Below are 27,442 nucleotides of genomic sequence, written 5' to 3' on the forward strand. Positions count from 1 at the left end.
GGAGGAAGAAAAAAAAGAGAAAGAAAAAAAGAAAAATAAATCAAAAACTCTTAATGCTGTTCATTTAAGTAAAATTTTTTCATGCTGTCATTACAGACTCTCAGAACAGAATGAAATTTATATTGGACATCTGCCAGATTGATACGAAACCCTTCAACTTCAAACTGTGACAGTTTTCTGGTTTTGCTTAGATATTGACATGCTTAAAAGAAATACCAGAATTAAAAAGAAACAACTTTTAAAAGTCATATTTGTTGCAGCAGTCAGATATATATGAACATGAGCCAAAAAACAGTCATTACTTACATTAACGCTTTGAGTCATAACTTTTGGCATAGGCTATGGTTGCTGAAGTTTGGTACATGAACAAAACAGTCCACATTACATAAGAAATAAGGTCAGCATTAGTTTATCCCCAAAGTTAATACAATATCATATTCAGAGTATAAACAAAACATCTGTTCTTATGCATAAGATCATGTAGAAGAAAAAAAAAAATCAGAAACATTTCACTTACAATGATTTTAAAAAAAACCCCACAACACAAAACAAAACCACAGTTTATCACCTAAAAAGTTTGGGGTTTTTTTTTTTTTTTTTTTTTTTAAGATTACCTGCTTGGTAGCTAAGGTCTCCATTTCTAAACGCTTCTTATTGAAGTGTAGTTCTAGCTCAAGATTTTGCTTTGCCTTCTCCAGCTCCTGTATTTTAGTTGCAGCTTGTTGGTTATTCAGTTCTTGGATTTCCTTCTTACGAGATTCTTCTCTCTGAATATAAAAAAAGGGCAGATAAGAGGAGGTGTACTACTTCTTCAGCATTTTTGATCCATCCCTTAGGCAGATATTAAGATTTATTTTCACTTCAAGACATTTAAAACACGCAGCCCCTGTAGACTGCTCAGCCCAGCGTCAGCAATGAAAGGCTATATCACAGTTCACAAACCTCACATTATGTCATCTATAGCACATTTAAGAAATAAGATGCTCATCATTACTATTGCTTTACCATGATACACTATTCTATGTAGACATATATATTATAAAAGTATTTAAAAGACTAACAATAAAGCAACATACAAACTTGGAAGAAAAAAAATGCCATATTAACTAAAATATTGTAGTAATTTAAAAGACTCAGAGTAAGTTAGATTTTGTAGGGATTTTTCTTCACATACAAGTTACACCCTTAAATTCACACTGGATTAACATACTAGTTTCTGTCTTTTAGTTCCTGGCTAATTCTATAAACCAAAATCCCTAGAATAATTCTAAAAAGGAATACCTACTTCATAACTTCTTGTGACTAAGTTGTTGGTTTTTTAAAGAAGAATGAGGCTTAGCATTCCCTAAGACACTGTTATAATATGCAAGACCAAAAAAACAAACCAGCAAAGAACAAAGGAAACATACAAATAATAGAAACCCCATACTACAGGTTCTGTTTTATTTTGTTTGATGTAATGACACAATGGCAACTTACCACCTCTGCTTCCAGTGATTTTATTTTGCTTTCATAAGCTTCTTTTTGTGAGATCAGTTCTTGCTGAACCATCTCTTTTGCAATTTGGACACTTTGCATCATTTCTTCCTTGGCTTTGAGTCGTGCCTCTTCAATTTCTGATTCAAGCCTACAAGCGGAAGTATCATACATTTAGAATGCTGGCTTTAATCTCTTATAGGCTGCACATAGATAATAATTTTTTCTTCTATGATGACAGAGGCTTCCATTTTTAACGGCAAAAATATGAGGGTTTGTTTTGAGTTTTGTGGGGTTTTTGTTTGGGGGTTTTTTTGTTGGATTTTGGTTGGTGGTTTTTTGGTTGGGTTGTGGGTTTTTGTTGGTTTTGGTTTTTTTTTTTTTAGAAAACATCTTTTATACATTACCTAGATATTTATTTCACAGGGAAAACATACACACTGGTAAAGGCAGAAGACATTCCAGAATTTTAAAATCTACTTGATTTCTATATTTATTTTATTATGCACCTTTCACAAAATTAAGAACTGTAATAGAAACTCACTAAATCACATTCAGACACAGAAAAGTAAATTTTAAGTCAATGAGTCTTGTGGTTTAATAACTCCCAGGAGCAAAGCAGGTACAAATAACACTTGACTATTGCTTAAGTTCTCTACCATCACATCGCATCACAGAAGACCAAGGCTGTAACTTTGGATTCTTCTCATTTGAAGCATTTGCTTTTCAGGCTTTAAATCTCTTTAAAACATCAAAAGCCAATTTTACACTCATCATGTGCTTGGAGAGAAGTGTAATGGAAGAGATCACTACTTTGAGGACCTCTGGAGCTCAGTCTTTAATAGTGGTCTACATTCTTGACAACTGGACTAGGTTGTGGTGATAACCTCTTAAAGGTATACTTCCATTTCAGCTGAGTCTGGGACTTCCATTTCCATTATAAATGGAGTTAACAATAACCTTTCTATTTTCCACTTTCCCTTATTGTGAAATAATTAATAATCTTAAGTTTCTTATTTCTTAAGCTTATTGCATGGATGCATTAACAACTGAATTTACTTTTAGAACAAGAAGATACAATACTTACTGTGTCCTCTGTGCAATAAGCAGCTCATTCTTTGCAAATTCAAAATCCTTTGGACCGTCATGCAACAACATAGTCCCACAGGACGGCCTTTTAACTTTCTGAACTTCTACTGGATGATTAAACCTGAAATAATGGTCTCCCCCAAGGATCACTCGATCACCCTATTAGGGAAGAAAAAAAAAAAAGGCTGCTCTACAACTTTGAGGTTTATAAGAAATTTACAGAACTTAAAACATAACAGGTGGGGCTAGAAATCAAAGAGGAAGGACAAATATTTAGTTTCCAGAGTCTTCTGAGAAAACCTGCAGTCTGAAGTTGTAATAATAACAAAGCCAAGAAATCCACACACGCACATGTTACTCTGACCAAATCAATTACTTACATGATGCAGAACTGTTGGCTCCAAAATGCATTTCCCATTTACGTATGTCTTTGCTTCTCTCAGTGGAATAATACTCACTTTGCCAACAGTATTTTTTATAACACTGAAAACAAGAAACATTTGCAACATCAGTAGCTCACGCAAATGATGTTTCTTAGTAGACTAAAATAGTGTCCTGTTATTGTTTTTCCATATGTGGATTGTCTTCATACCACTTAGTTACAACATACATAATTAATGAGTGACAACCTCTATTTTGAAGAGAATCAATATTTAAATCTAAGAATAATCCACTGCTACAAAAATTACTATAATACCCTGTCATCTGTGCATTTCTTTGATAACGCTTAATTTCCCAATATGCCCACATCTTTCATGTATTTAGTAATTGATTAGTTAAGTTTCTTCCAGCATTTTGTCTAGGATCAATTGCATGGAATGCACTTATAACAGTATTTCTGCAATATGGCCAAATTGCTCTCTACTTTTAGTTTTAAGTAAGAACTGTCAAAGCATTGCACTTTTCCATTGAATGTAATGCAATAGAGTTATCACATAGCATCATTTGATCAGGTCTTTCTCTCCAGCATTTCGGCACAAACAGAATATTTTGCTACATTAATGAAATGAACAAAGAAATTAAACTACCTTGGTTAAAAGACTTCTAGAGGGAACAGAAGGAAGAGACCTTAATCATTGCACAGTACAAAAATTATCCCTAAAGAGTATTTAAAAAATACTACATACCAATGGTCATCAGCAATCAGCACTCCGGAAAGCTGGATATCATGTTTTGAATTTGGCGTGTATCTTCCAACCGTAGTTTCTCCTTCTTTGATCATATACAATAGCACCTCAGAAAGCTGAGGATCTTCATTGAGATTGACAAGGTTTGGTAGATGATTGTCCATTTTGAATGCAATTCCTGCTTTCTAGGTGAAAGAGAGCTCTGCATAAAAACAATTTACTTTGTGCATTCAAATATCTATATTAATTTTTTCTAAGAAGTCACAGTAGTCTGTTAAAAGAATAGCATTAAGGAAACCAAATCTTACAACCATTCTACTTCTCTTCTTCAAGCAAGGCTTGCTGATGTTATATTTTTGTACTATCTCTCTATAAAAAGTGGATAAATAAAACGTACCTGCAATTCTTGTATATCTTCTAATTTTCTTTTTTCTGCTTGTTCAAATTTTTCTTTCCAGGCCCTTAAAATATTAAGGGGAAAATAACACCACATATTAGAAGAAAAATTACAGCATATAAACTTTATCATTTCTATTTTTAAGACATTAATGACTGCCAAACCTTTGCATTTCAGCCATGTCCCTTTCCTGCTGGTGCAATTTTACCCTCAGAGATGTTATTTCCTGCAAATAACGTCTGTATTTTTCAGGATCAGTGTTCAGAGCGCTTTTCTGAGCTGCCTTCAGTTTTTCAATTTCAGCTTTCAATTCTACATTAGACAAACCAGACACATAGTACATATAAAAAATGAAGACAAAATAGGGTTTAGACATTTCAGTATGATACTAGAAAACTCATCCTGCTATTTAATCAAAGTGAAACACCTTTCCCCATTCCAGGTTCTCAAGTATAGCCTAAGATATCATCTGAACTCTGGAAAAAAAAAAACCTCACAAAGAAGAATAATATTAAAAGGAAGATATCCTGGGTTGTATTAGCCTATTTGACAAGTGGTCAGTCAACACAATAGAATAGTATTAACGACTCTTATGGAGCACTAAGTTAAACACACATGCAAATGAAAAACCCTCAAATACTGCAGATGTCAACCTCACCTCTGATTAGCTTGGCATTCACATCTTCATTTACTTTAGCAATGTTGATAATTGAACAAGCTTGTTTTGCATAGCGAAGAGTGCTGAGTGTTTCTTCTGTACTGCTGGCAGCTGGACTTACTGTGGCAATCATAGCAGTTTGTGAATTTCCACCAAGACTTTCCTTTAACAACCTTCATTTGACAGGAGAGTAGAAGTCAGTCCCCAGCCCTCACATTGAAATAAAAATTAAATTTCTCAATCTGAACAGACTAAATACAAAATACTTAGGGTCTTGCTGCTTATTTAAGAGTGATTGTTAGCTACTTAAAATACAAACCAAGGTCCTGTTTGTTCTTTGCCTGATGCAACAGGCTAATTTCTTCTCTCCATAGGTCATTTGAGAGAGAGGGAGAGGAGGAGGGAGGGGAAGTGATGCCTCCTGAATAGAAGAGGAATCCACAATCCGAGAAAGCCTTTATTTACTTCTATATAAAAAATTCTGAAGTGTACATACCAAGTAAGGATAGATTCCCGGTAAGGAATGAAAGTTTTCTTTCCATTTTGAGATTGTTTAGAGAGTGCAGAAATAACTTTTCCAAGGGTTAACAGTGATTTATTGATACTCACACCCTCCTACACAAAGCAAAAATAAAAATAATTTAATACAGTTGTATTTTCTTGTGTGATGTTATCGACTGCACTGTTGATTTAATTGTGCTTATTCAATGTATGGTACAGCTGTACCATATTAAATGTCACTACTGATTAAAAGCCAACAATAAGATGCAAGAGTATCCTAGATCATCTTCATTTGGAAAAGAGAGAGACCCTGGCTTTAAGATAAGCAGTGTTAAGAACCATCAAACTTGTGAAGGCAGCTCGAAAGTCTCTTATTAGAAACTCTGTTTACTTAAATCCCAAAAAAAAGGGGCAAGCCCCAACTCCATGCGATATCCGATTCATGATTTGGAATGTCATGTGGACAATTTTTCCTCATTCCTTCTAAAGGATCATTAGGCATGCAGAACACGGGGAGTGCTGTCCTAAGCAAGATCTGGCCTGCCCTACTGCACAGTAAAAAATGCTTCTTCAGGCCATTCACTCCCACTAGCAAAATACTGTGCAATACTTATAAGCTTAAGGGCTACATATCCTTTTATAACTACAGATCCTGCCCAAGAGTCCTGCTAGGTGAGGATGCTTTGGAGTGTAGGGGTATTCTTTGGAATCAATCCTTTTCCACAGATTTCCAATCTTGGCTTACCCTCAGCCTTTCTCCAGTGGTCTGAGCTGTTGAGCAGCATTCACTGCCAGCTAGATCAATTAGATTTATGTGACTGGTAAGCCTACGATCGCATTTTTCTTCATCCACAAATTCTACCTAGAAGAAAAGGGAGATGTTTGCGTTCAAACCAAAATTAAAAACTTGAGGACAAGCAAAAATCTAACAAGCTGTTCACTTGAAATACATTAAAAAATTGACACTTCCATTTACTTTTTGACAGGATACTTTCATGTACATCCCTCGAAGGAGACCAAGTTCAGACTTCTAACAATAGTATCAATTGCTTGCAGTTGAATAACTGTATAAGCATAAACTGCACAAACAGCAGATCAGCAAACTATGGGTTTGCGTCTGAAGTTTGACTATTGCGGCTATCCAATACCCATGGAAATCAGTAAGCTGTTACTGACTTCAAGCAATGAAGATGAGCTAAGTAGTCCGGGGAAATGTCTCAGGACTAGTTCTGATAGAGAAAAGAAATAATCTAGTGGTGAGAATGGTGAGGGAAAGAAGAAAGGAGAATATTAAGAAATTGGGCCAAAAAATTAAACCAACCAAGAACAACAAAAAAACCAAACCAACAAGTTATTTGCGAATGGAGAAGACTGTCTGTAAACTAAGGAGCTCTACCTATTTCACTTCTGTTTTCAATCTCATCTCACTAAGTCATGCTTTGTCTCTTACACATCTGTAAACCAGATGCAGAGTTGTAGTCGCTATATCCTGGAGACACATGGGTGAGAGAGTTATCCTGAAGCAAGGAAATGTTTACTCAGTGAACTGTGTTGAAACTGAGCAGAAACTGCATCTCCTACCATTCTCCCAGCTCATCACCTGCAGGAACTCAGCACAGCTATCCACCTTGCATAGCCTAACATTCTTAGAAGCCAGGTCTGGCCTCAATTTGGATTCCAGTTACATCTCAAAACTCAAACTAAAAAGCTTTGAATTACTCCTAGATCTGCCAGTCTAGACATATTTATATTGCTGCTATAAATATACATAGCACAGAGACATCAGAATGTACTCAGAGCATGTAAAATAAGTTTTACTGTGTAGAAATACATGTTAAAATGCCCTGTGGTTTATTAATCTTCAAGTATATTCTCACAACAATTTTCTAGGCAGTACACAAAACTACTTTTTACTACCCAATTTGAACCACTATAAAATACCCAGCAATACCTTGGTTTGTGTCATGACAAGGGTGAAGACAGAATGAGATCTAGAGCTCTTGTCATTCATTACTGTAGCAGCTGTTGCTCTCTGCTTATTTCCTAGTTCAAGCCAACTCTGCAAGAGATAAAACTCAGGATGTAAAACCAAAACCTACTTTGGGTAGTTAACTGAAGATTAAAATGTTTGCAAATAAAGTTATTAACACAAATGATGACTCTATAAGGGAGGAATTAAAACTTAAGTTTAAGAGATAGCCATATGAAGAGAGTGGCACTTGCCTGTATGCATCTACTTAGCTCCGTTATATAGGACTAGTCTTCATTATCCTTTTACAAAATCAGCTGAAATATCATAGACTACTGGGCAGTCTGTAAAGCATTTTCTTCCCATCCATGGAATTTAGTTTTCAGCAGTGAAGGAAGGAGCAAGTAGAAATATTTTTACTCCCTTTTGGTAACCAAATAACTCTTACCTGGATATCAGAGTAAGAATTGACAACATTCCTAAGGTGGGGGGAAAAAGAAAAGTTTGGGTTCAGACTGTTTTCTTTCTACAGTTTTCCCTGCTGCCTGAGTTCTGACACATTTTCCCAGTTACACACATAATACAAATATATCATGAAAGCTCCAGTTGTCTTGAAACTTCCACACAGTTATTTCACTAAAGGAAATATGTCAAGTCAAACTAGACATGAGTACGCATTTTTGTAAAACTACGTGATACCAAGATCTTGCCTAATTTACAGGTGAGTACACAAGCTTTCACAGATCCTCAAGATAATAATTAGCATACTCTTTCAGGATTACACCATACATCTATTAAAATGAGAACAGTTAAGACTTACACTGTCAGGCCTTCCACATATGGTCCTAACACTGGATGTTCTCTTACACGAAGCTGGTGAGAATAATTTTAAAAGAAAAATTATTAGGAGTGCATTAGTTAGACCTACCACTCAGACTTTCTTAACTTTAAGATATTCCTATCTACATCCCTGGTATGACTTTTATCATCAACAAAACTTAGCATGAATCATCTAGAACAATATTTTCAGGAAAATACCTACAACTGAATTTTTCCAGCTGCCTGAGAAATCACAGCAGACTGCACCAGGCCATCAGTCACATAGCTAACTGCAAGAACATATATCTTATGTAAGATATTTACATAAGAAAAAAAAATCTTTTCTGCAACATTAATCTCTTATGTTTCCAAGTTACATAGCTTCGCACAAAGTCACTGACGAAACTCAGATGAAAGCACTCCTACTATAAACGAGACAGTATAGTCTTTACTTATATATAACTAGTCCATGTAAGTCCCATGTTTAGGATAAAGGACTTATTTCAACAGCAAGTTGAATGTAGTATATCTTCTTTATCATAAACAAATACTCATAATTTACACACAAGTGGCCAGTATAGTGTTCAATATATCAAAATACAGAAAGTACTTTTTTTTTTTTTAAATAAACATGATAAATTCCTTCCCCACATCTTCTACTTAATACAAGTACCTTTAATTTATGGTTTTACATACTCTAACACACAAGCATAAAAACTAGCTACGCTAGTTTAACTAGTGATTCTTAACTAGTTAATCAGGTCACTGATTCCCCCCCAGCTTCTTAGGAAACAACCAACCAACATTAAAAAAAAAAAAAAAAAAAAAGAAACTTCTTGACAGCCCCACGGCTCTAAGCAGTAAATTATCCAGGGCAAAGAATCTGAAAGATATTATCTATCTCGGTGCTAAACTCTTATACAATAGCAGTTTTCCGTAGCTGGGTAATGTAAATGCACAGGGGAAACCAAGAGGGGAAAAATCTCCCTTTGCAACATTTTTTCATGTATATACTACAGAATGAAATTAGATATGTAGAGTCAGTGGCAAACAGGCATCCCAGCAGATAAAGAATACACAGATATTTTCAGAAAGTGAATGGACGTTTCAGTAGTGCCTAGAACAGTACAAGTTCAATTAGGAAAATACTTTTCTTTTTTTCTCTCTCCAAACACCATTGGAAGCCTCCTAACGCTATCATACTTCCATTTTAGAACTCCATCTAAGTTACAAGATTATAACTCAAATTATATTGCACAGAAGAGCCTTAACATAATCTGGAGATTTGGATAAATAATATTCTAAGACACTTTTTATAAAGGCTGGTAAGATCATCTTCATTTTGCAGATAAGGAGAGATGTTAGCAACAGTTTTGAGAGATTCTATTGAAATCTTTTGGGTTTTTTTCCAGCAAGATCTCTTTTTACTCAGCATTTCTGAAGTGCCAAGCATTTTGCTTGAAGTTATATAGTGAGTTTTTTTTTTACTCGAATCCCATTATTCACAACAATCTAAGGTACATGGAGAACAAAACAATGTTCACTTGTCATTTGTGCATTACTGTTTACAGATGCCACTGCTTTGAGATTATGCAAATACTTGTTTCCATGAGCAACTTACTGGTTGTTTCTTCTGTCCACTGTCAGCTTTAAAGACAAGCAAATCATGGATTTTCTCATTGTATACTTCAAAAAAGCTCATTTCAAGATGATACAAAATCTAATAAAATTAATAATAAAAGAATTGTTAATATAGTCCACAAAACATTTTCATCATCCCTTGTTTCACAAATTAACCTAGATTAACAGATCCTGCTATTCAACATTATAGGCATTTGTACTGAAGGGACTTTCCAAGAGAAGCAATATCCTAAACCAGGGATCTGCTATTGCCAAGTATACAATTTATTGGAATTCCATCCACAGCCGTTCCCAGATGATAATTATCAAGCTTAAAAATAAAATAAAATATAAATATATATGTATTTTAGAAGTTTGAGTGTTGGGTTTCTCGTATATGAAAACACAGTTTTGTTTGCACCTGCAGTAGTCTCATTCCCTTAGGGATTGGGCTTCTACAGCATGATATGTGTAACAGAGAAGGCATGGATTGATGTTGTCAACATCCTGGCATGGAACAGAATGACTTAATGGAAAGATAAACTGCAATTCTACCTACAGCAATTCTTAAAATTACTGAACAACAAATTTTTCATGAAAACACATCTCCTTCCTCTGAAGGCATCCAGATCTTTTCTTCTTTTTTAAATAAAATAGAATTCCCTTTAAGAGACAATGAAGACTGCAGCAAAACCACTAAAACATTTAAGTCAGAAATACAAGATTTGAGACAATTTGCAGCAACAGAATCACTTATTTACAATGAAAATCTTAAAGTCTTAAAAAAACCCACACCAGGTGGAGGTAGTTGTTTTTTGTTTTTTTTTTTAATTTCAGCAAGAATATCGAGCTAGAACACTAGAATTAGAATACTATTTAAAGTGTATTTTGCTTTGATATGTGACAACATTTAAAGGTAAATTCATATTTTTTGAGTTATTTTATATGCCTCCACTGAAAGTATGGAACTCACTAGGATTTCTTTTTACCTTTCGTTATATAAATCTTATCTTGTAAGACATGCTATATAGATGAAAGAATCCTAGTCTAGTGACACAGCAAAAACAGCATGCCTATATTTCTTTTTCACATTATCATCATTAATGAAGCAAAACAATGTTGATGTTGACTATTTAGGAACCCTATTAATCAGAACTACTGGCAGAAATAAGATTTGAATCAGCAAAAGAATACAGATGTTAACAAATGGATCAGCACTAAGGTATAAAATGAAAGAATGAAACAGGTATCAAAATTCTGAAATGCATCGGTTTCCTTATAATTCAATGTAAGGTCAATAGCATAAGCACACTACCTGTTGCTTGTCCATTTGTGTTATACGAGTGAAAAGATCTTCACAAAGTCTTGGAATTATTCCTCGGTCTTCATCAAATCCCATCATCCTGTAGTTAAAAAAAAACTGGCTAGTTCAGTTTTGTAACCCTCTATAGCTAGTTCTGGTATTAATTGTATAGCTCTAAAGCTGAAATGCCATATGCTTCTAAGTTATAGAAGTAATAAGCGACAGAAATAAACCAGATCTAAGTTCATGCTTGCTTGTGCAGGGAGTTGAACAAGATGATGTCCAGAGGTCTTTTCTAATTCAGCCATTGAGAAATTGGTTGAAAACTTAAGTCAAATGAAAACCCTGCAGCAACTGAAGAGTAAGTTGTACTATGAACAGTAAACCTATAGATGTTTGATATCTTAACATGCATGCATTTTATATTCTCTGCATCCTGCCAATGCAGTAACCTAAGCCTCTCTCCACCTCTGGTGTAGTTTTTTCCTGTCTAGTTCTGCCACTGCAGAACACCAGTGTACTGGACTAATTCAGCTGCAGTCTAGAGACTCCTACATCTGCCCAACATAGCTGTCAGTAGAAGTTTGTTGTGTAGACCTGACCTGAGGAAACAGTTATTACTGATATCAATTTCAGCCTTGCTGAAAATAGAAAGGGGTGAAGGCAAGAGGAAAATAAATTTTAAAAAGAATACAACAAACCCACAAATAGGATAACAACTGCAATATTAAGCATATCTTTCTTTTAGGGCAAGGTAAATAAACATTACAATTAAAAATAGAGTTCCCACTTAAAAAGAAAATCCTACCTCTGTTTAAGTTCTATATCTATGATAAATTCAATACAAAACATAAAATTGTGATATATTGAATAGAAATGTTTCTGATCCTCAACTACATATTTAAGTCTATATAACTGCATGGGAATTGTAAAGCTGAGAACTGATTTTAATAGATGCATGGTTGGAAGCAAAACAGTTCACTAGGCATTCTATTGAAAAACTTACACTAGGTATATAAAATTGGCTATAAACCCTCAAAACGTTATTTGTCTCGGATTATTTTGGGTAAAGATTAGATTTCAAATAAGCAGTGTCACAAACATATTTATTTATTTAAAGTTCTGAAACAATCAGGACCATACTTAGAAAGGTCTCTTAAAGGTCTTGGCCAAAAACCATAACATACTTTAGAACATGTCACTTCACGTACAAAATAACAAACAGTGGTGAACCACAGCACTAGGAGAGCCTGAGAAGCTCTCCACATTAACAAAGGTTTTTCTTCACTAAAGTCTCTGGAAAGAGCTTTTATTTTCTTCACTAGAGGTAGAAAGAGGTCAGCGTCAGACACATAAGAATACTCCACAGCTAACAGTCTCATTTACTATAAACATTGTTTTAATTATTTTTGTTTGGTTTGAAATATACAAAAACATTTTAACACAATTCAATAACTATGAAATCTATTCCATATCATCTCTTTTCATGACTTTACATTGCATAACAAGTGGCTCCTACAGAATTTTAACAATTATTATTAGGAACTTACGTGTATGACTTTCCAGAACCAGTCTGCCCGTAAGCAAAAAGACAAGTGTTATAGCCCTCAAAAGCTCTTTCTAGGAGTGGCACTGCCAAAGTTTTATAAATAATTGCTTGGCTTGCAAAATTAGGATGACACTTGTCAAAAGACCAGAAAGAGAAGTCATAACTGAAGCTGTAAACTTGGTTTGTGGCTGGATTTTGTACAGCTGTCTCTGAACCACTCATGGAGATTACAGGGAGTGAGTTTTCATTTTTCTCTCTGAATGGAAGAAAGGAAAAAATAAAAAATTAAAAAGCATAAACTACATGCTTTAAGTTAGTGATTTCAATCAACTGCCTTATGGAAAATAAGAAGTTTGGTAATCATTGTTAAATAAAACATTTGATGAACATACAAATACAAAGTATTCAAGCTCAAAATCATTCAGCTCATAAATATGCAAAAAATTGTCCCAAACATTTATAAAGTGAATTCAACCTCTTAAGAAAATCTTTTTCTTGATGTAACATGAAATATCAGCTGATTTCTAAGTATGTATTATAACCTTATTGGGTCAACGATTAAACAATTAAAAAAATACAAAGCAGGAATCAACATACACTACAAAAGCTACTATTAGCATCAGAATTAAGTCCAGGATACAAACCTGTTACTGAAAGGCCGTACACGCACAGCTACAACCACTTTGCTGTTTTCCACTTTGAAAAAATCTTTCTCATTGTTATTGCTCTCAGCTAGAGTTTCTGTGTTCTCTTTTGGTTTTGAACTTCTACTTGCAGAAAGAGAGCTGGAGACACTAGTTTTCTTTTTGGCTAGAATTTGAAGACAAGGTGTTTGTTTATTTGAAGCAGACAGAGATGGTTGATCCTGAGAAGTGCTGTTCTTTGGTGTAAGCTTAAACCCTTCTGTTGAACCTTTTGTTGGTGTCCTTGGTCTCTCCACACTGTTATATTTATTAGAAAAGTGTTGCAACCTTTGCTTTTCAGTTAGCTTATTTATATCACCTTTTTCATTCAGTTGTTCTCCTGCTATCCGATTAATATATTTTGAGGTAACTAATTGTTCTGATTTAGGAACTTCATTTTGCAATTTTATGTCAGCAGCGCACGTCCTGTATTTTAAATACGTGCAGCTATCGTTTTCACACAGACCATCAACAAAGCCAAAGGAATCCTTGCTGTTTGGGTTACACTGCAACTTCATACTTGACTGACCCTCGGCTAATTTAAAGCTTGGTTTAACATCATGGGTACCATTATTATTAATATTTGGTGGAAGTGCAATCTTACAATTTCTTTGTGCAGCAGATTTATTTTCTATTCCAAGCACAGTATTCTGACTAATTTTACTTTTCTCTATGGAGCCAGTCCTCACACGCCTCTGCAGAGTAAGTTTTTTCTCCATTTGTGTATTTTCCATGCCCTGCATTGTGTTTGTATGCAATTGTTCACTACTGGACGCTGATTTTTTGCTTGCTCCAGTTCTCCTCTGAAGTGTTAATTTGCCTTCAGGTTTAAATGTAGTTGATGCATCACTCACTTTTTTACAGGCTGAAATCACGTAGGTCCTATTTACTTCCTCAGTCTTATTCTGAGAACATGAAAGTAGACTATCCTTTTCTTCCTCTGACACTTGTGATTTCAGTTGCTGCCTAAACGCTTTGCTGCTGGTAAAGGTATTCTGTGAAGAAGTCTTCTGCAAAGTGGTAGTACTTCGTGCCTCAGAGGAGCTTCTTGCAGGAACTGTGTAAATAGGCATTTTGTCTTCCAGCAAATTAACATCAGGGTTTTAATAAGTACACCACCTTTACTAAAAGATTATTTCTAGTTGCTTCTTCTTATGGAATCTGGGGAGAAAAAGCAAAAATTTTTATGATAATGGTGTTCAGTGCGAGTTATGTTTTGGTGCATGGGGAGGTCTTCACATATATTTACTACAGTAAATATATGTCCCCAAACATTAAGAACAATTAGTATCCTGTTTCACCTCAAGCACTTAAAAAAGTAATTCTTCTATATTTAAATGACCGCTTCTGCCAATAGTAGGCTATTTGATTCCGTTTATTGAATTTTATTATTTGTTTCAGAGAGTGAACCAAACATCACAAAGAAGCATGAGTTGGTACAAAGAATGAGCTAACTAGCAACAAAGATCACCATGGACATTTCTTCTGAGTGATCTACCATCATCCCCACAGAAAGGGAATTCAAGATCACGCCCCTCCATTAACTCACAACTATTTATGCTCTTGGTGTTTCTCAACTAACAGACTCTAATAGAACAACAAAATTATTATCATTGAATAGGAGATCTGTGAACATAGCAGATTTTTTTTAGGATTCTGATATATAATATAACACACACTATCAGAATAAGTCAGTTAATAAAGATGACAATTACAATACATTTGGACATTATTTTAGTTAGTTTATTTAGTACATACATGCATTGCAAAACAAAAAGATACCTAGCCTAGGGGACAGAAGAAAAACTATTAAATGTGTTCCACATCCTTTCTACATGTAAATATTTAAAAAGCTGTATATATCCAATCTGGATAGAAAAGTATGCTTTCACTGTCGCATGTGCACCATAGTTACCAGGCAGTTGCAGGTTTGACATCACTACTACAAATATGCCAGCTGCAATTAATTTGCTATTAAAAGTCAACAAGAAGTCACCTGCCTTAGAGCCTTCAAAAACTGCATATATCATTAACAAAAGCAGCAGATGGTCAGGGGATGAAAAAAGAGAGTAAGATGAGAGAAACAACCATTTAACCATTGTTCCAATAGAAGTTTCTTTTGATGCTACACTTTTAAGTTAGAGCTTTTGGACCACTCTCAGAATTTATGCAACTACATCCACTTCTACATGTATCATGACTGCACAAAGTTTTCATACCTCAAAAGTTGTGAGGAAAGTTTCAAGAACTTCAAACTAGAGTGTGTTTATTGCTCAATCCAGTTTGATACAGGAATCTTCTTATGCTACATGAGTTGTAAAAAACATATTTTGTGGTTCTGTCTAGCAGTCAGTAAATAAAGAAACATCGCTGTAAGCCATGAATTGCTTTAGTGTTTTCTGGAAAGTCCATCTTTTCCATTCAGCTTTAAATTAACTAGCATAACAACAGAAGTTCTCCCCTCCTGTTGCTATAGCTGTGCCTTGCAAATATTCACCAAGCTTTTCTGTAAAAAAGCTTAATCTCCTCGTTAAATGCTCCTTCATTCTAAAATAAGGTTCAAGACTTGGTAAAAGTACTCGTTCCTCATTTTTAATTGATTACAAATACTAATTAGAGATTAAACCCAAGTGTTCAAAGCTGGCTGAAAGCGTAGGAGAAATCGATAGCTTTTCTATCCTTCAGCAAACCTACCCTCCTCAGGCGAGCCCCCGTAAGACTCTCGACGCAGCCACAGATGTTTTACGACCACCCCGCCGAAGGCGCCCCTCAGCCTCGCCGGGCGCGGCCACTGGCACAAGGCGAAGAGGAAGCAGCGGCTGACCAACCGAGCCTGCAGAGCCCGCCACCCCCTGCTGCCGACCCAGCTCTGCAGCTCCCGAAACAATGGTCCACCCGTGCCGCGGCCAGCCACAGGCCCGCGGGACACCCCCAGACCCGGGAGGGAGCCCCGTCCCTCACCTCACAGCGACCTCTCCTCACCCGCTCCGCTGCGGACGCGCCTCGCGCCCTCTCCCTGCCCCGTTTGAATGCGCCGGGCCCGCAGGGATTGGCTCTCACGAGGACCTGCGTCAGAAGGGGCGGCCCCGAGCGCGCCGCCGCCGGGGCGTCGCTCTCGCCCCCGAAGCGTCCCGGAGCTTCCGGGGCCGGTCGTACGGCCGCGGGACGGGGAGGACGGAGGACCGGCACTCCTGCCCGCTCAGAGCCGCGACTCATTGCCAGGGGCAGCTGCGGCTTTCCTATCGGAAGCGTTTCCTCCCCTCCAGGGAGGTCCCGCTGCCGACAACCTGCGGCCGATGGGCGGAAGCCCGACGCAGCCGGTGACCCCTCAAACACCAGGCACAGCCCCACTCTACCCGCCGGCCCGTTAACGGAGCCACTCAGCAACGGTACGACACCGGCGCCGCGTTGCATCCCGAACACAGCGCTTAGCTCCCCACCCTCAGAAAAAAAGGTGATTATTGAAAAGTTTGAGGATTACAGGATGAGAAAGATTATCAAGTACCACTTCATGAAATCTCTACAAGAAATAAAAATTGGTCTTTTGCCAAAGGATATATGCGTTTTAAAAAAGATTTGGCATTTATAAATACTGTACAATCAAGTTAATCTGATAAAGTTGAAAGAAAAAAATCCAGCAGAGGGTGACAAAAGACAAAGCACAGGGAAGGTGTTAAAGACTAGTTTTCCCCCCCATGTGAGATTATTAAAGTAGTAACAACTGCAAATAAAAGAAATAATAAATATTTCAGATTATCAGAAATAATAGTAGAGGTTTGTCATTGATAACTATATAAATCTGTTCTTGTTAAAGAATGCCTGGCACCAGCGCCATGCTTATGCCATCTGTCTTGCAGCAGGTTAATACCTACTCTCTGTTTCTAGTTGGGGGAAAAAAATATTCAGCTACTAAACTTTTTAAAATGAGTTAGCTACAAAACAAAGTCAGTCTATTGTATTGCTGTCCTTTGGCCAAAGAGTGGACAGAGAATGCATAAGGCTAACATCTAACTACCTGGGACATCTCAGTCTGCCAAAAAGGGATGATGCATCACAGCAGCTTGAAAGGTCTGATGCAACTAGTATCTCAAGCCTCAGTCTAAAAGGAAAAAAAAAAAAGGAACTTTGGATGGTAAGTCATACAACACTATTTTAATAGTTTTGGTCTTGTTTCCTGAAAAAAAAAAAAAAACAACCAGCATCTGCTGTGCTTAAATGAGCAGTAAATAAGTAAATATGGTCAGTTAGACATTAACTACCATGTTTCATGAAATAAGAACACAAATTTCTTCTTTAACTTACATGGTTTATCCTATTGTCTACAATGAAGTTATACCAATAACTGAGTATTTCTGCTATCACAAAGCGCTTGAGCAGGACTTTTAGCTAGTCCACAGGCAATGAAGGAGAAACTAAACTTTCAGTACTGTTTACAAACAAAAAACTTGCATGTATGTTCACAAGAAACCCCCAGAGAACATACTGAGGATTCAATCCCAGGGGAAGCTTTCATATAAACTAACAGGAAGAGATGGAGGCTTGTTTTCAGAGACCAGACCCCAATTTTTTTTTTTTTTTTTTTTTTGGGTGGGGAAGAGGATGTCCTTAGCAAAGATCTTACCTCAATGACATAAAAATTACCAGAAGAGTGTGTTTCCCAACAAGTCTGAAATCATTATTCAGAAATATTACAACAAAATAGTTTGTGGCAAGCAAGACCAAAGACTGCTGGTTTTGAAAAAGGGTCACAGACTATTTTTACTAGGTACTACTGTAACTCAAACCCACAATAGTCTGTATTTCAAAATGAAGATGAGACAAAAGAGACTCCTTAAAAAACAGAATATATAAACTTCTTCTAAAAAAGGCAAGATACAAAGCATCATAATTTCATGTTTATTTTTAATCACTTTCATTATAATTACATCAGATAACTATAAATATATCTTTATTACCTCTGAGAATTATTTTTGTCATGTTTTCTAATAATGTCCATAATATTATCTCCTGTTACAAGACTATTCTGTAATTGTTTAAGTCTCTGTTGTTCCCTTCTCTTTTGGTCATGAAGATATGGGGAATTCAGCAGCTGTGGGGGAAGAATGGTGCCTGTTGGTTTTACTCTCTTCACAACATCCCAAAAGAGCTTCTTGCTGTTGTTATTGATGAAAGTAATTGCAGTTCCACTGTGACCCAACCTCCCCGCTCTTCCAACCTGAAAAAGCAAAAACTCATTTTAAGTTATCAATATTAAATGGAAGTCCTTCATATATCCTTAAAGTTTATTTTCTGTTATAAAACAGCAACTAACCTAAGTGACAAAACCAAATCTCTATCTCATCCTCTAAGCACAACCTTTTAATAAACTTCCTGAGCACAGATCTGAAGCTTTAGCTTAAACACATCTGAAATTACCACTGGTTTATGGGACATACCAAAAGTCCAATATTAAAGCTGAGATACATGATATAGTCTATGGGTCCAAACAAAACGTTTAAAAAATGTTTATAGCAATGCCACATACATGTATCTTGTATCAAGCACGATATGTATAAGCATGACCATAAAAAAAGCCCTTTACTTTCAATGATCTGGTAACTTAAAAATATTTTTCAGTATTACCCAAAGTGCTTGAACAAATTAGAGAACCACCTACAAAGACTGCCTATTTAGGAAGAGGCACTATGTTAATATTGCTATAGTTCTGATGCCAGGAAAGACCATTTTTATTTATTTAGTACTTGCTTGAAACTTTAGCAGAAAGATAATTAAAACCCAGAGAGGTGTACTGCAGTTAGTAACACAGAATACTTTAGGAGTTCATGAGACTGGACACTTCCAGATGTCCTTCCCACTGATTCAGAACAGGGCTAACTTCAAAGTTAGATCAGTTTTCTCAGGGCCTTGTCCCACAGAGTTTCGAGTGTCTCCATGCACAAAGGTCCCACCACCTCTCTGGGCAGCCTGTTCCACTGCCTGTCAACTCTCACTGTGAAAAACATTTTTCCCTGTTAAGCAGGCCAGAATTCCCCTTGCAGCAAGTTGCGACTGTTGGCCGTCATCCTTTCACTGTGCATCTCCAAGAGTCTGGCTCCATCTCTTCTGTAACCGTCCATTATCAAACAGAAGACAACAATTAAATCTCTACTCCAGCCGAAACAAGCCCAGTTCCCTCTGCCTCTCTTCATGTGTCACATGTGCCAGTCACGTGTGACTTTGTCCAGACTTTCCAGTTTGTTAGCTTTTCTTGTAGTGATGGTCTCAAAACTGGACACAGTAGTAGAGTACTGTGGCTTCATAAGTACCATAAAGAGGGTAATTATTAGTTCTCTTGATCTGCTAGCCAAACTGGGGTTGGGGTGTGCGCACATATACATAAATACACACATGCATGCAACCCACACACCGTCTTTTTCAAAGCAAGAAATCCTCAGAAAAAAAAAAGTATCAGGGAAGATACTGGAGTAGGAAGAGAGAATGAAAAGAACATTCGCAACTGGTTTCCTGATTTATTACGTGCATATCCCACGCTACAGATGAGCTGCAGCAGGAAGAGGGGTATTTGGCCTTCCTTCACACAGATAGTAAAAACATGGTAAACTTTGCTTTCTATAGACACAAAATGATACAACAGATTACAAAACAGAAGAATAATACTGCTAACATAATCGATATAAGAACACTCTTCCAGATTTTAGTAACTTATATAGGAGATACAAGAACAGTGTTCTAGATTTTAGTAATTTACCTAAGAGCCTTATGGAATAGATACTCAGCACCTTTCTTTTCTATAAAAACGATATTCTGAAGAGGAAAATAATTTTATGTTTACATTTCAATTTAAACTTCCATAGGTGGATGTCAAATTTCAGTATACTTTTCAAATAATGCTTTAGCAATTTATTTACCTGATGTACATATTCATCCATACTTGAGGGCATATCAAAATTTACTACCAGTTTGACATTGACAAGGTCAAGCCCTCGTCCAAGGACTCCAGTACTTACTATAACTTCATACTTCTCTTGAAGTAATCCCTGGCAAGGGAGGAATAAACAAAAGTTAATTCTTTTTTACTTATTTATATTTTGAACATCTCCAAGCATTGGCTAGATTTAGTTATACAGTGTAAGAACACACCCAGTGGGATTATTCCATTGCAGAAAAGAGAATGGCCCCTCCGTATTCTTGACTTAAATAGCAGTATAATTCACAGAGTTAATTAAAGAGAGATCAAAATCACCATTTTAATAAAAAAAATCATAAGTTAATGTTAAATGCATATTTAAATTCCCATTTCAAAGCAAATAAATACTGGAGACTATTTGCTAGGTTATCTGCATTTAAAATGGCATTATTATCCACAGTTTTGTTTGGTCCCATCTGTCTCTCCTCTCCCTCAGCAATACTCCAGGTTTTACTGCAGAAAAGCAGTAAATTATGACTTAATTCATCCAAATTAAGCCACCTTTAAAAAAATTGTCCATTTTAAATCCATCAAAACCCCTGTAACTTTCAGAGGCACAAACCTGTAATATGTCTGTTCTTTCCACCTGAGACTTTTCAGAATGCATAGCTGTACATTGCAATCCTGTAATCTTATGAACAGCATCACTCAACAGATCTGCTCCTAGCTTACAGTCCACAAACACCAACACTGGAGGCTTGAAGAGCTTCTTATCCTGTAAAATTAAACAGTTTATGTAAGAAGGTATTACAACAGTTTGCTGCTCATCATCAGCAACTTGGATTCAGTTTCTTCTGCTCATTATCTCTAATATTAAAAACATTTGCAGATGAATAAATGTTCTTACACTCTAGATAAGAAAGAACAAGATACCAGCCATGAAATGATATTAATCTGTACGTGATAAACATATAATGATTTGTGGACTGAGAACCCTAGTTTTTATCTTTCACTGGGCAACCTAGTCTAGTGGAAAGTGTCCCTACCCATGGCAGGGGGATTGGAACTAGGTGATCTTTGAGGTCCCTTCCAACCCAAACCATTCTATGATTCTATGATATCAATACATGCCTTTTTTTAGAAGTCAGAAGCTTTCTTTTATGTTTCTTTAAATGTTAAATAATAATTCTGAATTTCTTTAAGTTCTGAGGTTCAGTTAGATTCTTATTTACTTTTTGGATAACCTCAGACAAGACTCCAAAATCCCCCCCCCAAGTACTCATAAAAGACATATATTATTATTCATATAAAGAAAATTCAAGAAAGAACTAAATTAACTTTCTCACTGGTTTCTTTAATGACTTTTCAAATGACAAACCACTCCCAGGCTGTAAAGCAGCTATGACAGTTTAAGAAAGTCTTGTTCCTGTACCACTCTCAGATAATCAGTACAAACCTTTGGGATGCCATACTGCGAATCACAAAAAAATTATCAAGATTGTAATTTTTAACTTGGATCCCAGCACAGGAATCTAGTTTGCTGCTGCACAGAAGGAGGTGTGAGGGATGGGGGTGGAATAATCCCTGAAATTGCCATTAAAGCTCCTACACTGCAGAACTACTGAACTAGTTAGTGCAGTTGTATGCTTAACCTCACTCCACCTCTTCACTACATACAGATTAGAATTAAAGACGAGAACTTGACAGAGATCCGCAAAGACATGAAGAATTGTGTAAGTTGTTCTTATGAGAAAAATACTACACTTACATTTAGTATCTCAAACAGCTTTTTCTTTTTAGATGGTTCTTCTACCCACAAAATAATTTGGCGAACATTGGAACACGGCAGATTCTTTTCTCCAATTGTTATTCTTACAAAATTGTGCAGAAGCTGATTTGCTAAGTGTTCAATGCCTACTGGAATCGTGGCTGACACCAGTATGGTTTGATGATCATGAGAGATGTCTTCCAAAATGTCCAACACTTGCTGCTGGAAACCCATTTTTAACATGGTATCCACCTATGTGAAAAGTATTAGATTTGTACCAGATTTTTTCATAAACAGCAGAATCCTGAACTTGAATCAACAGAAGAACCACAATATGTATGTAATAATCCAAATTCAGGAGTATTTTCAGTCAGAAGAAAAGCTGAGAAAATTAAAAACAAATGTTTCACACTGGTCTAGCAGCATTATCCTGACAGGTATCTAAGTCTTCTATAGCCAATAGAACACGCATTGTTCAAACACATTTCAAATGGTGTTAAATTAATTTTTCTCTTGAGAAATGAATTTTGTCTTTATAATGAACACTCTGTATGTTTAATCAGTTCAACTAGACACCCACACTGGCTCTTCAAGGACCTCTGTATAGGCAATACACCCCCAGTAACTAAAAACTTACTTCATCCACCACTACAATTTTTATGCCATGCAGTTGAACAGAACTTTGCTTTAAAATCTCAAGTAGTCTTCCAGGTGTTGCTATAATAACCTACCAAAAGGGGGGAAAAAAAAAACCAACAGGAGTTAGAAATTCCTTAAAAGACAGATGACTATCCTAGAAAAACTAAAGCACATAGCCGAGAAGGGCACTCATCAGTGAAATTACTTAACGGTCAAGAAAGTCTTAAAACTTTTATAGATAACTTCATAAATTATGAAGCCTCAAAAGGAAATGGACCTTTTAGAACTCTAATGGAAGTGTCTAAATATAAGCAATGTAATCTGCATTAAAAATGAACTATTTTTGCTGTAAATTACAACTCCTTGTCTAATAAAATGGCATATTTCAGTCTTTGAAAGCAGCAATATTACGCATGACATATTTTCAAAAACCAAAAAAGCTATTATATATTTAATCAAAAATCAAAATGTTAAAAAAAAGTATTACTGTAAAATTTTCAAGAGCTAACAATTATTTTAGTAGTTCAGACTTAGGAAAGCACATCTTTATGTGTCCATATATGTCAACAGCAACATTTTTCTTTTCTGTGACTGTCACGAAAACATAACTCTCCACAGGATCTTTCCACACTATAGTCCTTACCTTAACACTTTGCTTGAGACGGTGAAGCTGTGGTGGCAGTGGTAAACCTCCTACCAGAAGAACTGTTCTCATGTTTGGTAAACCAGCCATCAGTTCTTTAGCTTGTCTCTCTATCTGAATTGCTAACTCCCTTGTTGGTGCCAAAATAAGGGCAGATGGAGTTTCTGTCTAGAAAGAGGGGGAGGAAATCTGCTGAACATTGAATTTTGTTATATATTATTTAGATAAAAACCTTTCAAGATTAAATCTCCCAATACTAAAATATAAAGTATATAGCGCAGCTACTGTGGATACATACCATTAGACTGCCAATACCCTTTCTATCTGAAGACAGAAGGTAGACCAGGATTATACCTTTAACAATGTAGGCCAAGGAAGTCTATCCCTCAGTTACTCAACTTTTGAAAACAAATAATTAATGCCTGTGTAAGTACACTGTTGGAATAGCTTCCTGACACCAAAAAAAAAAAGGCCCAAAAAGCTAGCAGTCATTTGTAAAGATTGGTTTTTTCTATTTTAGTTATTGCACTGAATCTGTAACAGAAATTCAGAATAAATTCCGCATGAACTCAAAACACAGGATGCTAGCTGAATCTAGAAATCATTAAAAAGGGTTTTAGAAGTGTTGATATTACTGGAACAGACTATTTCCCTTTACTGTCTTGCACACCACTAAGTAAAAACATTAAGCACTAGCCAGACAAGATAAGCAGTGATAGGAACTTTGTACAGCAAAAACATAATTTCATTTTAAGATGAAGGAGGATAGATTTATATTAGATATTAGGAATAAATTCTTCACTGTGAAAGTGGTGAGACACTGTAACAGGTTGCCCAGAGAAGCTGTGGAGGCCCCATCCCTGGAAGTGTTCAAGGCCAGGTTGGATGGGGCTTTGGGCAATGTGGTCTAGTGGAGGGTGTCCCTGCCCATAGCAGGGGAGTTGGACCAGATGATCTTTAAGGTCCCTTCCAACCCAAACCATTCTATAATATGTCTCTGAAATTTAAAAACAAAATCAATAACCCCTCTGACCCACTATTAGTCAGCCAGAGTAGAGATGAATCATTAAAGTGGTACAGACTCGATTTGTTGTTGTTGTTCCTTATATAAGGATCTTCAACTGAATTATCACCTCACTGATACTTCTGCAACCCAGAAAACACAAAATTACAGGTAGTAATTCCTCTCAGATTAATATAGATTCCTAACTGCAGTTAACACATACTAACAAAGTAAAAAACATAGGGTAAAATGGGGGGTGGGGAATACAAAAAAAGACAGAATAATGGTCTAGCTCCAAGGTGCATTATTTCAATAATGCTGATCACTTTTTCAGCAAATAAACAAAGCTCTCTCATATACTGATACTACAATCAGAAATTCACTTAACAGTTGTCTGGATGGTATGTGTTTCTTTCTGGTCTTCAATTGGAATATTTACAATTGACCAAGAGTAGGAGGTTGTTCCTTTCCCACTGCATCAGCAAGGAACTACATAGTTAAATACTTGTGTCAAGAACAGCTTTTTGAGTTGTTTTCAACTGGGCAACAGTGTTTAACTGAATAACTTACCACCACAAAAAAAGGTGTATATCTAGATGTGAAGAAGCCAGGAACTGTCAAGTATCTCATAACCCGATTACCCTTGTGCTCTTAACACCTCATCTCTCATGTTAGAAATGAAAATTATTTTAAACAACAAAATAAAATTATTTCTTGACATATACATTTAACTTGTAAAGTACCCTGAAGATGAAGAATGAGAAATATCATGTAGAGAAACTCATTGAGGCTCCAATTTTGTTCACGTTATTGTAAGCACATAATTGTCCTGCGGACTTTAACGATGATCAGATTCTTGTTCTTAAATGCTCCCATTCTAAAAACTAATGATATAGTGCTTTAAAGATTAAGAGAGTTACTTAAATAATTTTTAAATTATTCATTTGAAAAAAATTATACATATGTATATATACACAAACATCTGTGTGTATATATATGTGTATATATATACACAAACATCTGTGTGTATATATATGTGTATATATATACACAAACATCTGTGTGTATGTATATATATTGTGTGTATATATATATAAAGGCATCTAAACAGGCCAAAACATCAACCAGAATCAGGTCCAGAATTTTCAAATGTATTCTTATGCATCTCTTTTTGAATAAAACCACTAGAGGAAAAAGCAATACTGAACCACACACAAGGTCCAGAATACTATTTGCCATTACTTCTCATCATACATTCATGTCCTCACAAAGCAAAAGTTTTCTTAATTGCTTTTTCCCACACTCTCAAAGGGGAGACTGTATAACTAGAGGATTTCAAAAGTTCTATAAATTCGAATTCCTATAATTATCTGATGGTCAGCTGAACGTATTCCAACAGAAACTACTCTGGGAAATTATGCCAATGCCAAAAAAGCTCTTTCGGCCATCTGATATGTTAAGATACAGGAACAACTACTTGCAGAGTGCCTGGAATTTTCTCTTAAGTCATTTAGGAAGTTTACTACAGAGTTTAGTTACTTTTCGTACCAAGGAGAATCTGTATACTAGATAATATTAATAGAGTTGCTTTATCTCCTGACCCAAGTGAAAAAACATTCAAAGTCATTAAGAATAATCAGCACCTCCCAATGCTGCATCAAAAGTATAACAAATCATTGAATGTCAATAAAACACACTGCAATTACATTCTCAGTTACATCGGGAATCCAAGACACAAAGTTGCAAACCATTTGCTTTAAACACACAAAGTTTCATTACCTCTTTCAAAACCTTCATAATAACAGGGAGTAGAAAGGCTGCTGTTTTTCCAGAGCCCGTGTCTGCGCTAGCCACAATATCCCTCCCTAACAGTCCAACAGGGATCATTTGCATTTGGATGGGAGTTGGGACTTCATAGCCAGAATTCTTTAAATTATGGTTTAAAGTTTCAGGAAAACCACAGTGCTCAAACTCTACAATAGGTCTTGGAACTTGCTGGCCCTGGACAGCAATACCTAGCTGCAGTTTAAGGTTCTCAATCTGATCATCTCGCAAACCTAAAATAAAGGAATGATCTTTGTAGAAATAAGGTGTGTTAAATAGGTGAGTATCTGCTTGATTTTCTTTTGTGAGTTGATCCGATTTTAGCTTTTTTTCCTTTTCTTGAGATTGTAGAAGGTGTTTGGCTTTACATTCCAAGCTACAAACATCTTCATCTGTTTTATCGCAGATGTACTCTCCATAGCGACCACACACAACACATACAGGTTCTCCAGGTTCTGGCCAACGCTGGGATTTGCTGAAGGATTTTATGGGTTCTTCCAAAGAGCTATCTTCATCAGTATTTTGGTTGTCCTTTCCCAAAGTTGTATTCAGAACACCAAGATCTCCAGCTACAGGTTCTGTGCATTCTTGTACAACTTCATTCAAATCGCATCTTGAAGCACAAGTTTCTGTTCTTACCAACTTACAGTCTTGGAACTCGGTGGTCTCTTCTAGCAAAGATTCTCCAGAAGACAATTTCTTTTTCTTAGCTGTACAATCTTTGTCGTCATCAGCGGTCCTCTTGACTTTAACAGATCTTGGTAAAAACATGCTTCAGTACACTAGAAAGAGAATTGTTACAGTTGTTAGAAACTACTACCATTGAGAAAAGTACATTTTACTGTTACCACAAAAAACCTGAAGTCTAAGAAATATATTTGCAAACCTAGAAACCAGCTTCCAATCCTTGAAAAGATCTAGAAATTGCCTTGTTTAAAAACAATCTTGGTCTTAGCATGTCGATGCAATGTAAAGCAGTACTTCAAAATAACAGTGGAAGCATGGAACAATACAGAGAGATCTGTATTAGACATTTGCAGTTGAATAAAAACTTTCATTTTCACTATCTGTTGGGAAATTTATCCATTTTGAGAGTCAGTCATATTTAAATCTTTGGATAATTTAGTTGTTTCTAAGATGACATATAGAAACAAAACACGCATTCTTTTAAGCTATGAAAAAAACCACCAAACAAAAGCATCAATTTTGAAAAGGATGTGAAATTTAGTACAGGACCCACCTAAGACCACTCCTTTTGTTGTCCTTTTCAAAGTTTACCCAAATTTAAAAAAAACCTGTAAACTCTGAGATCTGTTTAGAGCACAGCTCTGTTTGTTCAGGGTGTCAAAGAAAAGGCAAAGACCTAGATGATCAATTTGCCAAGTCTCTACTGTAATAGAAGGAAGCTGAATTAAGTGTCCATAAATAACCACACCTTTTATATTCTGAAACTTTGAGTAGTTGAAT

The 27,442-nt window shown here is 36.1% G+C and overlaps 2 protein-coding genes across 12 annotated transcripts in view; both read right to left on the minus strand.

The window, feature by feature from the left end:
• The window catches only part of KIF14 (kinesin family member 14), a 35,536-nt gene extending 18,307 nt beyond the window's left edge, over window positions 1–17,229 (minus strand). Inside the window, exons 1-18 of the mRNA XM_054834266.1 lie at window positions 17,207–17,229; window positions 13,153–14,352; window positions 12,510–12,764; window positions 10,972–11,059; window positions 9,658–9,756; window positions 8,038–8,090; window positions 7,666–7,696; window positions 7,200–7,307; window positions 5,994–6,110; window positions 5,244–5,362; window positions 4,748–4,920; window positions 4,254–4,401; window positions 4,090–4,153; window positions 3,693–3,877; window positions 2,946–3,048; window positions 2,564–2,724; window positions 1,480–1,627; window positions 615–767 (exon numbers count right to left, since the gene is read on the minus strand). Of these exons, the coding sequence (XP_054690241.1) occupies window positions 615–767; window positions 1,480–1,627; window positions 2,564–2,724; window positions 2,946–3,048; window positions 3,693–3,877; window positions 4,090–4,153; window positions 4,254–4,401; window positions 4,748–4,920; window positions 5,244–5,362; window positions 5,994–6,110; window positions 7,200–7,307; window positions 7,666–7,696; window positions 8,038–8,090; window positions 9,658–9,756; window positions 10,972–11,059; window positions 12,510–12,764; window positions 13,153–14,264 (3,117 nt within the window). The 5' untranslated portion in view covers window positions 14,265–14,352; window positions 17,207–17,229. The remainder of the gene's footprint in view (window positions 1–614; window positions 768–1,479; window positions 1,628–2,563; window positions 2,725–2,945; window positions 3,049–3,692; window positions 3,878–4,089; window positions 4,154–4,253; window positions 4,402–4,747; window positions 4,921–5,243; window positions 5,363–5,993; window positions 6,111–7,199; window positions 7,308–7,665; window positions 7,697–8,037; window positions 8,091–9,657; window positions 9,757–10,971; window positions 11,060–12,509; window positions 12,765–13,152; window positions 14,353–17,206) is intronic.
• Window positions 17,230–18,073: 844 nt separating this feature from the next.
• The window catches only part of DDX59 (DEAD-box helicase 59), a 31,157-nt gene continuing 21,788 nt past the window's right edge, over window positions 18,074–27,442 (minus strand). For 10 of the 11 annotated variants that reach the window (XM_054833538.1, XM_054833545.1, XM_054833542.1 and 7 more), the window contains 7 exons: window positions 25,931–26,757; window positions 23,149–23,316; window positions 22,504–22,593; window positions 21,867–22,118; window positions 20,721–20,873; window positions 20,100–20,228; window positions 18,074–18,406 (listed from right to left, as the gene is read on the minus strand). In XM_054833538.1, coding sequence (XP_054689513.1) covers window positions 18,143–18,406; window positions 20,100–20,228; window positions 20,721–20,873; window positions 21,867–22,118; window positions 22,504–22,593; window positions 23,149–23,316; window positions 25,931–26,746 — 1,872 coding nt within the window. In that variant the 5' untranslated portion in view covers window positions 26,747–26,757 and the 3' untranslated portion in view covers window positions 18,074–18,142. The remainder of the gene's footprint in view (window positions 18,407–20,099; window positions 20,229–20,720; window positions 20,874–21,866; window positions 22,119–22,503; window positions 22,594–23,148; window positions 23,317–25,930; window positions 26,758–27,442) is intronic. The other variant, XM_054833547.1, reaches the window with a different exon arrangement.

Source organism: Grus americana, chromosome 8 (assembly GCF_028858705.1).
Source record: "Grus americana isolate bGruAme1 chromosome 8, bGruAme1.mat, whole genome shotgun sequence".
NCBI lineage: Eukaryota > Metazoa > Chordata > Aves > Gruiformes > Gruidae > Grus > Grus americana.